The 18,318-nt window shown below is 39.0% G+C and overlaps 1 protein-coding gene across 1 annotated transcript; it reads left to right on the forward strand.

Annotated features, from left to right (window-relative positions):
- Window positions 1–12,719: 12,719 nt before the first annotated feature.
- On the forward strand, window positions 12,720–17,691 carry LOC139647831 (butyrophilin subfamily 3 member A2-like). Its single transcript, XM_071523811.1, is given in 4 exon segments — window positions 12,720–12,825; window positions 13,442–13,783; window positions 15,010–15,288; window positions 17,666–17,691. Coding segments are annotated over 4 exon segments (753 nt in total).
- Window positions 17,692–18,318: the final 627 nt, after the last annotated feature.

The raw sequence follows: 18,318 nt of genomic DNA on the forward strand, positions 1-18,318 counted from the left end.
AATCTCACTTCACCCAACACAAGCATGTGTTACTCTACACAAATGGTTGAATACAATGAATAAAAATGAAAATGCCACTTGGAATTATTTTGAGAAATTATTAAACATCTTAAAAAGACATTTATTCAACATTTCAACCCATGAAATTTCTTTACAAAGTTCTTTACAAAACCATATATCTAGGGTTGATATAAATCTGGTTTCCCTTAAAACATGTATTAAAGTCAAGTGGTCTAAAATCAGACAAATCACCAGGAATCTGTACAAGTTTGACCTCATCAGCTCTTTCCACTGCATAAGCATAAAAGTGGTCATCAAAACAGTTGACATTCACAAACCGTACAAAAGTCAGATGTCAGAGAATGCACTACACGGAGATGCCAGCGAAGTTTCCTGATCTCACCAGGAACTGGCTGTTTACATATAGGGCAACGATACATGCTGAGTTGATTTAGGCCAAAGCCTGAAGCTTGCCAATGAGCTCCAACACTTTGGATCGTCTCGCAGTCTTTGACACTGGCAAGTCATAGATATATTCAAGAAAAATGAAAACTGAGGCAAGCTGAGTAGGATAAGCAACATTGCATACCCAGTAAAACTTGAACATCTTATCCAAAGCACAGGTTAGGCTGTCATCATGCAGTGGAATGACGACCTTGTCACTTCTGGCAACAATGACGAACTGGCGTGCTTGGCTGGTCAGATGGCCGATGCATACTAGCTGTGGCTGATGGGTCTGATAATGGGTCCTCAAGGATGCCTCAGCGCTGTTACAAAGGGAGGGGATGCTGGTCCCATGCTTGAGAAAAGAAAAACACACACACAACAAACTTCTTTAACACTGGTTTCAACCCCAAAACATTCCAAATATTGAGAAGACAGGAGAGGAGAGAAGAGAGGGGAGAGGAGAGGAGGAGACAAGGACAGGAGAGGAGAGAAGAGAGGAGGAGACAAGGACAGGAGAGGAGAAAGGAGAGGAGAGAAGAGAGGAGGAGAGAAGAAGAGAGGAGAGAAGAGAAGATAGGGGAGAGGAGAGGGAAGGGGAGGAGAGAAGAAGGGAGAAGAGAGGAGAGAGGGGAGGAGGAGACAAGGACAGGAGAGGATGAGACAAGGACAGGAGAGGAGAGAGAGGAGAGAGGAGAGAGGAGAGAAGAGAGGAGAGAGGGGAGAGGAGAGGATGAGACAAGGACAGGAGAGGAGGAGAGAAGAGAAAAGAAGAGAGGAGAGAGGAGAGGGGTGGGGAGGAGAGAAGAGGGGAGAGAAGAGAGGGGAGAGGAGAGGAGGAGACAAGGACAGGAGAGGAGAGAAGAGAGGGGAGAGGAGAGGGGAGGGGAGGAGAGAAGAGGGGAGAGAAGAGAGGAGAGAGGAGAGGAGAGGTTGAGACAAGGACAGGAGAGGAGAGAAGAAAGGAGAGGGGAGAGGAGAGGGGAGGGGAGGGGAGGAGAGAAGAGGGGAGAGAAGAGAGGAGAGAGGAGAGGAGGAGACAAGGACAGGAGAGGATGAGACAAGGACAGGAGAGGGGAGAGAGGAGAGAAGAGAGGAGAGGAGAGAAGAGAGGAGGAGACAAGGACAGGAGAGGATGAGACAAGGAGAGGAGAGGACAACATCAACAACATACCGGTACAAAGTCCAGTAGGTATGACATAGCTGACTTCACGCTGCATCATGTTGAGGCTGCTGCACCCCTTCCTGAAGCCGTTGGTGGAAGCAGGTGTGTTTGGACCTGCAGCATACTGTGGCACAGCTCATCTATTTGAAAAGAGCACAAGCAAATGGTTTTGTAAATGTAAAATTACTACATTTAGTGGCACTAAATGTGGATATTTTAATTAATAAAGTACCCTATTATGTGGTAATCAGGCACACAATTTTGCACAAAAACTAAGGTAGCAAAGGAATCATAAAATGAAAACTATTTACCATCATTCTGGTTTCCAGTCTGATCCAACAAGGAGGACACAACACCCTTCTCCAAAATGGCAATCTGCTTCAGTTTTGGGATAATGGACAACTCCCACCTCCGGATGAACATCTCTGCCTTCCCATCGAACAGTCTTCCAAACTCTATATCTAGCTGATATAGGAAACAGCAATCACAAGTACATGTGTTACTTAGATATAAAATTACTACTTGCATGTTAGATTATTGACCATTTTCAAGCCCCACTCCCCCACCCTAACCCTAACCCTTTCTGGCAGAAAGCCCTAAAGTCAAACTAATAATCTCAATATGATTTCATTTTTCATGTTGACTTTGTCATAGGCTAAGCTAGTTGTTACAGACATAACATCTTTTATCTTCACTAACATTAGCTATCACAGCTATTAAGCCAGCTAGCTAACATAACTAATGCATTAATATGAAGTCACGTTATCGTTATGGCTTTCTGTCAGCCCAACCTGACTTGGCTAACGTTAGCTAAACAGCTACGTTAAGTTACCATGTTAGCCAAAAAAATAACTAACTTAACACACCCCCGCTCCCCAATTATTAAGTCTGATCTTCCTTTTGGGGGACTGCCCATTGAAAACGACAAGCGAGGTAACGTCACCGTTTCAGGGCTAGCTAACGTTTCACCTGTCAGATAGCGTCACTACAGCCATCAAACCTTGAGGCAAACTAGCAAACATTAGTCAGGCCAAGTCGAAATTTTGGTTGATTCTACATTTGCCTTAGTTCCTAACATCACACAGCTGTGAATGAATCACATTAAATATACAGTAACATCAATTTTACCTGTCCTTCAGCTTTGCTGCTCTTGTCCTTAGTCACTCGCGTCGTCCGGTAGTCCAAAAAAAGATGGTCTCTGAGCGAGGCGGCAGAGATACACCAACCGACGGCGGATACGCAATGTGATTGGCCAGTAATGTAACACGTTTGGGTGTTGAAGAGGATGCAGCATGCAACACATTATTTGCAGAAATTGACACAAAATGTGTTATCGTCTATTCGTCTGACGACGAGATTGATTGTGTCAGGAAACAACACATCTTCATTAAGTGTGCATTAACTCACTTACTGTTATCCTGTCTGTCCCCTAGTGGTCGGTAGAGGTATTAACTGTCTCACTGTTATCCTGTATGCCCCCTAGTGGCCGGTAGAGGTATTAACTCTCTCACTGTTTGCCTGTCTGCCCTCTAGTGGCCGGTAGAGGCATTAACTCACTCAAAATTGGCGTGTCTGCCCTCTATGGCCACATGGAGGCATTAACTCAGTCACTGTTATCCTGTCTGCCCTCTAGTGGCCGGTAGAGGCATGAACTCACTAAGTTAGCCTGTCTGCCCTCCAGTGGCGGTTGGAGGCATTAACTCACTCACAGTTCGCACAGTTTCACTTGATGTTATTGAAACACTGCTGTGACATTCAATTGATGTTTGTTGTTAATTTTAGCGTCAAAATATGTTACAGTTCAGCACAATTTCACCTTCAAAATAGCCTACCTGTTGCATTATTGCTGTTGATAATAATTAAGTAATTATAACTGCACTGCAAGAAAACTGATGTTAACTTGTAAATAAGAAATCTATTTAGTTTAAAATCTTGTTTTTATTACAATGAGTGAAGACAAATCTTCTAATGGGATGAGATGATTTCACCAGTGCAAGTCAAACTGTTTAAAGAATTTTCTTGAATCAAGCATAATTTTACTTGATACTGTTTGTCTTGTCTTTTTTCAAGATACAATTACAGACAATTATTTTTGAGAAAAGCGGGACTGCAGTGGAAACGAGGAATTATCTCACCCCATTAAGATAAATTTTCACATGTATTAAAAATATGTATTTTTAAAGTGAATATAAGATTAAATGACTTAGAACGGATAAATTTGTGCAGAGCAATTACTAACAATATACATAATTACAATCAGTATATACATAATAGTGATGGAAAAATCAGTCCTGTCAGGCCTGTTTTGGCACCTTGAAGCTTAAAGATATGAGATAATAAAAAAAGAATTTGATGGCACATTTCTCTGAAAATGATCCTGTACCACAACTAGCTAAACTATAATAAAAAAGTGATTTTATACAAGACATTTCTATAAATTTCCACTGATAATGCTAGACCTTTGGGTGGCAGCATCGAGCTATGAATGTTCCTGGATATAAGCTGGACATGGGGACATTTCCTTATTCATGATCAATGTTTGTTTTGATTTGCATGTTTACCCCTGTTTGAAAGGTTCAAAAAATCAAAAGCTCAAAATGAAAGCAGATATGTGTCTTAGCAAAATGTTTGTCTGGGTGCTCATGACAAATTTCAGAAAAATGTGCTACCCAACCCTTACGAAAAATAAAGTATTCCTAATAAATATTAGAAGGACATTATCACAGCAAAACTATGAGTCACTTTAGAAATATTATCATAGGAAATAAAAAAAAATGCCATAAAGTATATTAAGAGAGGTGTGTGACACGCACATCCAGTTTAAGTAGGTGCTGGGCCGAGTCAAACCCTAATGAGAGGAGGAAGAACTGCACACTAACTGCATTTTACGTTTAATAGATCAGATTTGGATCAGTCAGATCTTCATCAGCTCATTTCTATAGGCTAAAGTATATTAAGTCCATTTTGAAATGCTTCAAACAGTCCAGTCAAATCAGATCAATTCCTGTTCATTGAGATACACTGTCATTAACTAGGAATGTACACAATGTGCACTGCAATGTACACAACATTTACTGTATTTTATAATGAAAATACACAACACTCCAACTAATGCTCTTAAAATAATGAGATTTGGAAACATGAATCATTAGTTGTTGGTTTTTTTTATTAGGGGACAAACAGAAAATATATTGTTATATTATGTTGATATGTGAAGCTTGACCTTATAATTGAATCTTGAGCTTATTATTTTTGACCTTTTAATTTTTTATACACTTACACTGTCACATATTATCAATCTGTCAAGTTCAGTGCATTCCAGGAGTTATTTGGTGATGAAGTGTTGTAATTGACGTTTTTTGTTGTATCCAGTTTCCCTCAACCTGCCTGGACTACACACTAACTCTGACCCTAACCCTACACTACATTTCCCACAATGCCATTCAACAAACCCCAGAAAAATTGAGTGAACTTGTTGCTTTCAATCAAAGGTGGGTGTATGTGCATAGAGATATAGCTTGCCAAGTAGTTGTGAACAGTGGGCCGTGTCTCTGATTGCAGCAGCCCCACTTACTCAAAACACAACATGTCTTGCTGTTGCATTGCATTCTGGTCTATTGAGGCTACTGTTAGTGGAGAAATTGGTATCTTTGCCTCTTCTACGATGGATTTCTCCCCGTATGATTGTTGAACATTGGTGCTAAATGGCAGCGCTAACTCGCTGGACAACAACTGGGCTAACTCAAATCAAAAATATTGTAGATGGGCGGCTTTTTGGCTAATGTTGATGAAGGTACTTTTTTTGAGCATTTAATGTTACAGTTGTTTCATTTAGCGTTACCTCCATGTGTGAAATGCAGCAAAATAAAATATATCAGTCAAAACATACTCAAGTAAAGGTATTACTGACTTAAAAAACCCCCCAAAAAGTATACAAAAAGGCACTTAATTTCTGTAACAACACTGACTATGACTTGTTATTTCCACTCTTGCACACATGACACACATTCTTTAAACCAGGTCCCTCCTCCCTCCTTCAGTCAGGTCTCTCTTTCTTCAGTGACCTGTAACACACACAGGATACACACACAGTAACAGTCAAATTAGCAAGCACTGCAAAAAATATCCATGGTAAAAATATTGAAAGGACAATTTCTGCACGATTGGAGTTTTTACTCATTCCCAGCATTCCTTTACCGTCACCGCATATCGTTTTCCAGTTATCACATTATGAGATAGCCTATTTTATATTTTTCCCTAGTCTTAGTTGTTTTTGAAAGTAAATATTTACTTTTAAAATAAGTAAATAAACCATAAATACTGTAAAATATAACTATATTTTCAGTTTAGTTTTATGGACTATAGCTGGAATTTCTAGCATTTTTGAAGGACAGCAATTGGCCTCCTCATTTGGAGAGGCACAAGAATCAGGCCTGCGACCAACATATTCTTGTATAATAAAATTGAAAAGTGGAAAGTGAAAAGAGACGCTGTTTAAAAGGTCAGTATTACCCTCAGTCTCACCTGCGATAGTAGAATAGATGCAGTTCTAGGGCCTCATGTATAAACGTTGCGCACGTACAAAACGCTGGTTTTCACGCACATGTCGAGATGTAGCCTATAAAAATGAACGTGAGAATGTGCGGGCCGTCCCGCAAACTTTAGACCATGCATGCGCAGGGTTTTATACATCTGAAAATTTCTGTGTGTACGTACTTTGCAAGTTTTGTGAGTACGCCATCTTTCAGTATGAAATCTACGCAGTCTTTTATACATGAGGCCCCTGGACTGTTAAAAGCGGGTCGGTTCCTGCTGAGGGAATCGGCCTCACGAAGGAGCTGGACACTCCTGGTTCTGCTTTGGAAACAAATTGAATTATCTCAGCCTCCATGGCTAGAGAGTTTGATTGTCCACGTGTAAATTAAAATCACCTAAAATAATAATTCTATCATAGTTAGTGTGGATAATTGATAGTATTTCTGAGAAATCAGTAATAAAAGAAGAGCATTGTTTGGGTGGCCTATAAACTGTCACGCATGTACACAGTGTAGGGTGCAGACTGTTAAAAATTAAAGAATGATATTCAAAAGATGTGTATTCCTCAAATGTAATATCTATAAAACCAAGCGTGTCTGAGAAAATGGCTGCTGTGCCCCCACCTCTCTTACCTCTTCAAAAGGAGTGTGAGAAACTAAAATTAGGCGGTGAGGCTTCAATAAGGGCAGCTGATCCATCAGTATTGAGCCATGTTTCAGTTAAAAACATACAGTCAAATATCAAAGATTACTTTATGCCCATTAAGAAACATTTTAAGACTCAATACTACACTAACTGGCTTGTTAACATGTTTTTCAGGTAGGAAGGTAGGCTAAGATAAATTGTAAAATAACAACAATATACCAATATACAAATACATGTTCTGTGTTCCTCACCTGTTCGATACTCCTCACCTGAGTCTGATCCTGGCGTTGGTGTCTCTGAGGAAAAGCAGACCGATCAGTAGAAAAAACAGAAGAAGAGGAATTATATTTCAAAACAATGCAGCAAATATAGCATATAAGTGGTGTAAATTCTTGTGTGTCTCTTGCCCGTGTTTTGTGACAACACACATTGTACTGTGTGGATGAGCTACATCACTACTGGCAGCCTGTATTTCAACAACAACAACAACAACAGCAGAGAAATTAACAAACAAATATTGTTTTTGTGAAACTATTTTTCCAAGGAAAAAGACAGATTCGATTGACATGTGATCACTGAGAAGTGCAGTGCAGAAACACCACAGCAATGAACACTTAGCTCCAAAGATGGAGACAAAAAAAAACAAAAAAAACTTGAATCTCGGGAATTACAGCACTCTGTACCTCTGTATCTCCTCTTCCAGAAGAGTGGCCAACCCACCCCACCAAGAAAAACAATAAAGACAGTGGATAGCAACACAGGATGGAGAGGAGAGGAGAGGAGAGGAGGGGCGGAAGAGATGCCTGCCAAATTAAAGGAAACACCAACATAAAGAGTGTTAACAGGGTGTTGGTCCACCAGGAGCCACCAGAACAGCTTCAAAGCTACTTGGCATCAGTTCTACTGTCTGTGGCAATATATGATCCATCAGTATTGAATACTTTATTATGGCAGTTACTTATTAGTGTGTAGTTATTTTTCTGTACCTCTGTGTTTCCCATGGTGCAGTAGTCCCACCATCAGCACCAGACCCACCAAAAAAATGGTGAAGACAGTCCGTATCAGGAGGAGGAGATGAGGGGAGCGATGGGGGGGAAGCAGTCTCTTTGTGAAGCGTTGGAAATACAAAAGAAGATGATAGACAAAATTATGGGATCTTATTGCTGCAATACGCAAATTATTTTTTAACTTTTTAACTTACTTTTGTTTAAAATGCTAATAATTGATCAGGATAAATCATAGATTATCAGTCTGTGTTCATGCCAAAATCCTGTTTGAGTGAAATTGTTTTTTTCAACGATGTTGACACGTTTGAGATGACGTTTGAGACTGAGATGTAAATGTCAGGAATTAAATTAAATGCAGCTTCTCCTGGAGGCTGATGGATGTTCGAAAAAATGTCTTTACTGGTACAGAAAAACCAACGCTTTTTGGCAGAAAGTCTTGATGAGGGTTAAAGACACAATGGATGTGCTGAGTTCTAAAGTGTGAATCTAAACACAATTAATATAATTTGACATATTCACTTGTACCAGGAATTTCTTAAATTCCATGCAGTAGTTACTATCGGACACAGAGATGGAGCCAGACACCTGACACTACACTTTCAATTCAGTAATCAAGCAAGAGATTTGTGTAGGATCTGTTAAACATTATCTTGTTGCTATCAGTACCCGTATTTATAACTGCTGATAAGCCTCATTTTGATTGCTCACATTGCTTTGATTACTTTCACCTTCAAACTGCCCCCTTTTTTTTATTGTTTTCTGATTTGTGAAACAAAGAAATGATGAGAAAGAGAGACTCAGTACTCACACAGTCTGAGGCAGAGAGCTGTAACCTCCATGCTGTCTTGCTGCTGACTGTCTGAGCATCAGACTGAATAACAGCTAAGATTTTAATTTGACATACATTTCTCAGAGGCAGAGCTGCTCTGGAGGCAAACAAATCTCACTAGTTGAGTTAAACATTAGTGGGCAGAGCCAAAGAGCCACAGTTTTTCTGTCCAAGTCACGTTAGACTGAAACCTAGGTAGAGGTAAGAGGAGCTGAAAACGCTGGAAAGAAGCTGTCGCTTTAGCAGAAGAGCATTATTGATAAAATAATAGTTGAAGAAAATAAAACCAATTCATCAACAGAATCTTTATTTCATTCAGCCATCTGTATATTGTGTTTTCAAATAGCTTTTTTAAAAAAAAAATGTTTTTCTCCTAGCACATATGAACATTTTAAGATCAAACTTGTGTGTGTGTGGATGGTTACTGCATGAGGCCCATTGACCATTGTTTGGGAGATTAAACCAGTGTCTTTTTGGTTATGGGACAGTTATTCTCTCTCTCTCTCTCTCTCTCTCTCTCTCTCTCATAGTTGTTGAGCATGAATAAAAGGTCCTACTCTGCCCCCTGCGGTAAATCAGCCGACCTATCCCCTGTCTCATCAACACTTCCTTTTCCTGGGTTGCCAAGACGACAGAGAAATATTTTTATCACTCACATTTCAGGGGCTATAGATTTGATTGCTGCTGTAGTTGTTTTTTTTTTTATAATAGTGGCAGTTACTTTACAACTGGTGTGTGTCCAAAGTTCAAGTTCAGCTGTTTATTAATTAGCTCACAAACAAAGACCTTGAAAGTAGGAAAAAGGTGCCTTCAGTTATGCAGAACAGGCTTTAGCAAAAGGACATGCACACTCACAATATTGTTAGTCTAACAGCAGCTACAGAAAAACAGTCTGGAAAACCTGACATTAAATTTGTTTTTGTTGTTTTTTTAAATTAAATTGTTCAATATTTTTTTCTGTAAATGTATTCTTCATTTGAAGGCCTTAATGTGACAGTTTTCCCATCACTGAATCAGTGTGGTAGCTGGCCTTTCTTTAAACATTGCTAACCTCTTCATCATTTCATCAGTCTGGGTTTCAATGGAGAGTTTTAGTGTCCCATGATGGTCTAAATGCTGTTTCAGAGGCTTTTCCAGGTTGAATACTTGGGAAAACAGCGAATACTTGTATTTTTTGGGTAAATGGTCAAAATTTAAAGATGCTGAATATCAGTACAAAATATCTGCTATTGGCAGCAATACAAAAATATTGGAATCAATATTAGACTTGTAAAAATCTATATCGGTGAAATGCAAGTTTTAGTATAGACAGCATTGATACAGACTAAAATCTAATGCGCAGTCGCATTAGGCTGAAGCAGACAGACAAAGTAGACACACAGTTCCGCCCAGTACAGATAACCTTGTTCAGTTTTTTTTTTTTTTTATTTGAGGACTTTGGTCGTACCACCTGTTTTTCTCTGGGGTGAGGTGACATGCAACAGGTATATATATATATATATATTTTTTTTAATTGTTACCTTTTCTTTTTTTAAATTAAATGTTGCCTATTCTAGCACTGATAAGCCTAAGTTTTAATTAAAAAGAATACATCATTGCCTATATAGAATAAAAGGTCTGCCATCACAGCTGGAAATCTCTCAACAGTTTTGTGTAGCTTAAGTGAGTGTCTTATTGTTGTCAAAATTTTTTGCAAAATGTATATAAAATATAATAATAAATTAATCATTTAAAATTTCAGCAACCCTTAAATGTCTTTTGGAAACAGCCAATGTTATTTTGAACACTTGAACAAGAAGTCCTTTGTTTCCTGCACACCAAACTCTCGGTTATTATGGGTAATTTACAGGAGAGAGGGGACTTGCATCGTAACTTAGAAACAGTAGATATATTTAGTGTAACATCTTAAACAAACCTGTCAGCTTCAAAACATTTTTTAAATTCACAACTAATTATTGGCAACAAATGAAAGTGAAACTAATTCTAAAATTATCATTCACAGTGAAGGGCATACATAACCTATATGTATACAGTAGAGGAAACATTATTAATTATTATTATTATTATTCAATCTTGTAAATGTGTAAGGTTTGAAATAGGTCACCTAAGTCACGTTTTAGTTTTCACACTCCATAATTCAAAACTAATTTGTCAATGTACACTAACATGGATATGAAAATGAGAACCACCTGCAGGGGAGGGTTGTTCAGTATTGTCCCCTGTTGCATTAGTCAACATGGTGGATGTACAGTAGATGAGATTAAAGGAATAGTTCACCCTAAAATTAAAATTGTGCCATCTACTCTCCCTCACTCTACTAACCCTAACCCAAAACACCAGTAATGTTTGTATGTCAATATAACACACAGCAAGTTAACAAGCGCTGCTCCATGTCAGCCTTGTCCAAAACAACCAATATAACCAGGTCCTGGTTCTTTAAAGTTCCAAAAAGCCAATAAATGACCATAACATGGCTCCAAACAGCTTGTGCAGAGTGCAAGTATTCTGAAGCTAAAAATTGCGCTTTGGGTCCAAGGGACCAGTGTTTACCTCATTCTCTCTCTAGATTTTCTGAGAAACTTCACCAGTGTTCTAGTGACATGAGGGTGAGTAGAAAGGAGGGGTGTAGGAAAAGTAACACAACCAACAGTGGAGAGAAACAGACATGACAAAGACAATTCTGGTACAGTTCAATTAGTGGTGTTTATTTACAATGGTGCCATGACAAGTGCTAAATGTACACAGTGATTATTTACAGCATTTACATGACCATTGAAGAAAAAGTTAAACAGGGAGGGGACTATAAAAGGACTATAGGTGGTGCCATAAGAAAGAAACAAAACAAAATCAGGCTGACTTGACAAGTAGAGCTATCTGATAAAAAAAAGAAAAAAAAAGCAAACTAAAATCCTACCTATAGTGACTAAACAAAAACAGCTTGATCAAATAGAGTGAGTGGCACTCACCTCTAGTCAGTTTAACAGCAGCACTACTACATGAGAATGTACAGGGTACCCTGTCTTACTTGTCCCTTTTCCCAACTGAAACAATAGTTCAGAAGATTGCTCTGTAACAGCTGCCAACAAGTTAAAGGAATAGTTCACCCAGAAAAATTAATTCTGTCATCATCTACTCACCCCCATGCCAGCTGAAACTTGGGTAAAGTTTGTGAGTCCATACAACAGTCCCTGAGCATCACAGCAGAACTGCGTAGCAGCCTTCTCCAAAATAACTGAAGTTGCTGGGGTCCTGTCTTAAGAGTTCAAGCATATTCCAAGTCTCCTGAATCCAAACGTCCCAAAGTGACTTGAGAAGACCGACATTTACGCCATTATTTAGTTGAAATCTGGCCTCAAAAAGTAGATAGGTAAGACTAGCTCGAATGACCAGAAAGCAAGACTTTCGTTTTTTTGCATTTAGCCTTCAAAATAAAAGCGTGAAATCCTGTTTTAAACCAATAACTTTGTATTTAATCCTCAAATTCAATAAGTGAGCACCCATATCAATGTTGGAGAAGGCCGCTACACAGTTCCGCTGTGAAGCTCTGGGACTGCTTTATATAACAAACTGTACCTGAGTTTCAGACGGCATGGGGGTGAGTAGATACTGACTGAATTTTTATTTTTGGGTGAACTATTCCTTTAACATACAGTCTATACACAACAAAGGGAGAAGGAGAGTTCTGCTTCTTTCTGATGTGGGTGACCTTTTATACATGCAGGGAACCTGGGATTGGACCACCAATTATCCCATCAGGGTTGGAATGTTCGGATTGGACCATTCAAACGTACCAATCAGACAGCCAGAAATGGGGAACTGCAAGTGTCTCTTTGGTCTGGCACATAACAGGAGTACATTTTCATTTTGTGGTGAACTAGTCCTTTAAGGTCTGAACCTCTAACCATCCTTTGGCTTAGTTTGAGTAGTTTTACTTCCACATACATTTTTTAAGCCTGATCAGTAACAACTTCATTTTGAATGGTTGATCGGATATTTTGGATTTCATTTGCATAAATACCATTGCATTTTTTCTGTGGTCTTCCTGGAAATTCACATTTTACAACTGGTGTATTTCAATTTTCAGAACTCCAGGATGCTTCACCTGAAGGACGGACTGTCCCTTAAATCTCAGCTCAGTGTCTTCAGTGCCTTGGCTTTCCATCACACTGTTGTCCTTCTTCTAACACACTCTTGTGGAGGTAACTTACACACAAAAACATCAGTAACACTTTGGTGTGTGTTTAAAGGTAAAATATTGTGATCAGGCTTTTGATGTAACATAATAGAAGCTTTTAGAGTGTGGGCAGGGATGGGAGTGGGACAAAACTTTTAGGGTGCGGGTGGGAGCGCGGGTCTGAGGCCAGTTTAGTGCAGGAGAGGAAGTATGATTAAATATTGCAGAAGTGGGCTGGAGCAGGATTAAAAAAGACCTCAGCTGTGCATGTTCCTTGGTCCATGACTGTTTTTCCCCGCTCTTGATTGTCCTTTGGAAATTCAACATTTAGGCCAAAGAAACTATCTTTTCAGTTCTCTGCTTTTGCTTTTTACAAGTTCCTTTTGTTTGTAATGTAAAAACTTTTGTGACAACTGCACATTTATTATTTGTTTGTTCCACCTCCCCTAGCGTTCGTTCCGTCTCAGCAAAACCCCTCTCTGGTTTTAAATAGATGTACAGCGGCAGCCATGACCAGCACTTTACATTTCATCTCTATTCAAAATAAGTAGAAAAAGAAGTCGATGCTTTTAAGAGTTTTTTGTGGACGAGTTTAGTCAGTTCTCAGTGCAGGTATTAAAAACAGACTTATTTCTTCCCAGGTCAGCCCCAGGTGATTGGTACAGCTCAGCCAATAGTGGCAATAGTTGGTGATGACATCGTTTTGCCATGCCACCTGGAACCTGCTATGGATGCTAAGGCCATGACACTGGAATGGGCGAGACCTGACCTGAACCCCAGATTTGTCCATGTGCGGCGTGACGGTCGGGAACTTGTGGATAAAAAGCACCTGTCCTACGAGGGAAGAACGTCACTGTTCATCGACAAACTGAATCATGGAGACATTTCACTGAAACTCTCCAAAGTGAAACTCTCTGATGGGGGAAAATACAGATGCTTCATTCCCTCATTGGGTAGAGAATCTATTGTTGAGCTTGTTGTTGGTAAGTGGGCATATTTTCGAAATGCATGTTTTTTTTTTTTACTTTCATCAACTACTCATCCGAGGAGGGGTTTTGCTTGTCATAGCCCTGCTTCACATTGATAGCTATTCACACTGGTAGCAGACTGGTACATTCACAGTCTTCTATTTCTATTCTCCTCTGGGGCAGTTGGGGGTAAAATGCTTTTTCAAGGGCAGCTCGACGGTACTTGTTAAGGGAGGAAACAGCATTACGCTTAACTTTATCTACGTGGATTTTCCCAGGTGGTGTATTGCATCCGGACCTTCCAGTCACAAGCAGGGATCTAGATAAACAAGACTAGACCCAGGGCAAGCTGGACCTCCTCTTGGCTTTCGCACCCTAGTATAATACATGTTCTGTCCTGCCCTCTGCATTGTAGCGATATATTTTAAGTGTGGTGGCTTGCAAAAACCCTTCACATGGTGAAAATTTGATATGGTTAATTTGTGATATTTTGATTTTGAGTTTTTTAATCTGTTATGTGTCTAAAAGTAAAAAGTGAGGCGTTCCACCAAGTTAGTCTACAGGAGAGTGTAAGGAACTTTGCAATAAGTCGTTAATATCAGTAACGGGGAATAATGCAAGTGGATGTAGCGATCATCTGTGGATATGACGACCACCAGCTAGCTGTAGCTTCGTTCATAGTAAGTGACTCGGCCCTACTGCTTCTAAGCTAACACTCCTAATGAGTAGGTTACAGTCAAATGTAATGTAAAAATCCCTTGTGCCACAATCCAGGGCAACCATATTTACCTAGAACTGGCAACTATAAAGGACATCCGGCTACCCTGTAATAAATCTGCTGAATCATCAGACAGGCAGCACCTTTCACTAGTTACCGAATCTAAATGTTACAGGATTGAGTGTGTGAGTACAGCTTTGTGACTAGGGTTATCAAATGCAGCTAAAGTTGTCTACACTACCCTGTACCTACGCTCAGGATTATCTCTAGTTCCCAACATTACTCAATAATTTTTAAACTCACTATAGATCTCAACAACAGGCAAATCAGATGGCTGACACTTCTAGTTTACAGTCCAATGCAAGAACATAATGCAGAGTTTGCAAGTATGCATTGTTTGCTATATGCTTTACCAGATTTAATGAGTATCTGCAAGTGTGCATCATAGTCGCATTATCAGATGGTTCTTTCAACTTTACAGATTTGACCATTGTTTTAAACGTCTCCTCTTACTCATCATTAGGTGCTGTCTCCTCTCCTGTCATTGGGATTACCAAAAACAGCAGTGAAGTGGTTTTAGGGTGTGAATCTAAAGGCTGGTACCCAGTGCCTGAGGTGTTTTGGCTGGACGGTGAGGGAAACATCCTCTCTGCTGGACCTACAGAGACAGTCAGAGGTCCTCATGGCCTCTATACTGTCAGCAGCAGAGTGACTGTGGAGAAGACCCACACCAACAGGTTCACCTGTAGAGTTCAACAGCAGAACATCAACCAAAGCAGGGAGACACACATTCACATTCCAGGTAAACATGTTTTCAGAATTTATGATGTTGGACACTTCATTAGCTTTAAACAGCTGAGATCTAGTTCTTTAAAAATTCCATGCTGTTCTGTGTTTTCTCATTTCAGATGATTTCTTCATGGTCTCGTGTAGTTGTTCTGCTGTTTATATCACCATTGGCTCAGCTGTTGCCTTGTTTGTGTGTATTTTTGCAGTCTTTGTTCGGTGGAAATGGAGACAAGGCAAAATTAGTAAGTCAATTTTTTTTCTTGTCCTTTTTTAATGTCAAGTTACTATCACAACTGTTTCATGGTTATAGTGATACATTTAATTTTATTAAATTAGTATTTTATTAATTTATGTAAAACTGGATTTCCCTTGCCTCTGTGATTATAAAGGAGTTGGATGGTCTATCTAAACATCGTGAAAGTATCAAAACACACGGTCGCCAACTAAATCCACACAATCCATATTAGAAAAGTGAGCCTCTAAACGAGCCGTTTGGACTTCTGTAACTTTGTGGCGTCACAAAGGTTCGCTCGTTATTATTTTTGTAAGAAATAATAATAATAGACCAACAAAGTGTTTTTTTCAAAGCGGTTGTCATTGTTTATTACCGGAGAGTTTTCGGTGTCTCATGGTGTCTCACGTTTCACTCTTGAAACGGTTAGCCAATCGGAACAGTGGGTCTTTAATATTAATGAGCCTTAAAGACACGGCAACAGAAACAGCTGTTCTTGGTAAGGCTCAGAGAGATGCTGGAAAATGAATGTGGAGAAATGGATTGAGAGTCTTTTTGTACATGACACCACACAAATGGTTTTTGATGGGACCTCAAGACAGAAAATAAAACACTGGAAAGTGTAGAATATGGGATTTTTAAAATGTTTGTATTTTATAAGGTATTTTATAGTAAGTAGAACATTTTTTATAGTATTCCATGTTGAATTTTATGCTCATGCAATCAGCCAGTTGGTCAGAAAAAGTGTTTCCTTTGTAAAAAAAAAAAAAAGAATGAATGGGTAACACTTTACAATATAATTCATCCATTCATTCATTCATTCATTCATTCATTCCATCCACCATCACATTTCTGTTGTGTTCCTGCAGTTGTCATCTTCCAATTTCACATATAACACATTTCTATATAAAAAGGCAACATTGCATAAACACAGCAAATCTGAACATCAACTTTAACACTGTTCCTGCTTCTATTTGCACACAGAGACCAAGATGCACCATGAGGATGATACTGATCAGAGAGAAGGAGAAAGGAAGCAATCTTTAAGTAAAAACACAGAACCTCCACCAGATGGAACCAGGGAGGTAGGAGGGAGAGAGACAAAGACAGACCTCAAAACAAGCAGAAGAGCAGAAAGCAGAAAAACAAAAGTTCAGGAGACAGCGGTTTAGGCAGAGCAACAGTTTTAAAAGTGAAATAACTAGAAAGTCAAGAGGAAATCACAGAGCAGCTGGAGAAATCCCACGTAGATTTCTAAAAGAGAGAAGCAGGGCGTCAGGATGAGCTACAGGAGAAAGATAAGGTCATTGAGCAAAGAGCTGACACTAATCAAACACAGAAGAAAGAGGAGGAGGAAATCTGAATGAAAAAGGAGAGAAGAGAGAGAAGGGCCCAAGTGAACAAGTGTTAATTAAAAAGATACTAAACTAAATATGTTGAAAGTATATTTAGACTTTCATGTGTGTACTAATAGTATACTGTAATTATATATTTATTATATAATTATATATTATATATATTATATAATTATACTTCAGAGCAGTTATTGGAAGCTGCTCTGAAGTATACTTGGAATACACTTGTGATAAAGTTGTAGTATACTTTTCAAAAAACATTCATGGTTGCTGCCCCTTCTGCTTGGAATACCTTCCAGAAGCACTTGAAACTTAATGAACTGGTAACTTGGTGAATTTAAAGAGACTGTCAGGTCTTTTTGGAACATGACTCTATTGGAAATTGGCAAGGTGGGAATCATGTCGGTCGCATAGATTCTCCCTCCACCAAGGGCGTTGTTAGGATTTCAGAACATCCGGGGCTCAGCCCAGAGGAAGTCACAGAACCATAGTAGGGGGGTCCTGGGGCATCCTCCCCCGGGAGAATTTTTTAAAAATTTCAACAGAAAAATGCATCAATCTGGTGTAATTTGACATGAACATACATGGGTGTAAATGAAGCAGCATAGTAAACAGTTTGAGCAGCAGTCTGTACAGGCCAACAGTGATACAGTATATTGTAGTCTGTCTGTCTCTCTCCTCAGGCCCGCCTCCTGAATTCTTCTCTTGACACTTATTTGTCTCTTCCCCTCATCTCTCTTTGTCTCTGTCTCCTCCTCTCTCTTGTTCATTTCAGGTTTTGCAAAAATTGAACAGTGACACAGTTATAAATTAATATATAAAACTTTAAATATATATGATATACAGTATGTGCTCCTCACTCCTCATCTGTCTCTTTACTGTAACAAAAAGATCCAATCCAAACATAATCCAGTGAGTTATATATAATCAAAAGTTATATTTCCATATATTTCACTACCTATATCACTATATTACTACAACCTAATAGTGAGCTACTTTGGTTTGTTTGTTACGTATGAAAACTTAACTTTAAGCATAACTCATTTTAAGAAGTAAATTATTTAACCTGTGATGTCCTTCTGTTAGGAAGCTGATATTTTCAATGCCACATCAAAGATCACCATGAAAAGCCTAATCCATTCTGAATGGCTGGAGGAGTCTACCAGCATAGTAAAATATACAAAGGCACAAATTAAAAATTACATTTTTAAACATTTTCTCACGTTTAAGGGAAACAATGTCTTAAATTGAAAATAATATAGATGTTTCATCTGAAGAGAATTAGTTTTTGCATTTAATGTTCAGCAGCCCACATAAGTAGACCTGAATGGGAGGATTCAGTAACTAACTGACTAACCAGCTGACTGGAGAGAAATAGTAACATTTTGTTTACAGTGATCCAATATTATATTGAAGATGTTGAGCTAAAAAAAAACTGCTGTAGCTTGTAGGCATC

Source organism: Centroberyx affinis, unplaced genomic scaffold (assembly GCF_046629955.1).
Source record: "Centroberyx affinis isolate AG114_WGS23_722 - 3 ecotype Tasmania unplaced genomic scaffold, CSIRO-AGI_Caff_v1 ptg001123l_1, whole genome shotgun sequence".
NCBI classification, from domain to species: Eukaryota; Metazoa; Chordata; class Actinopteri; order Beryciformes; family Berycidae; genus Centroberyx; species Centroberyx affinis.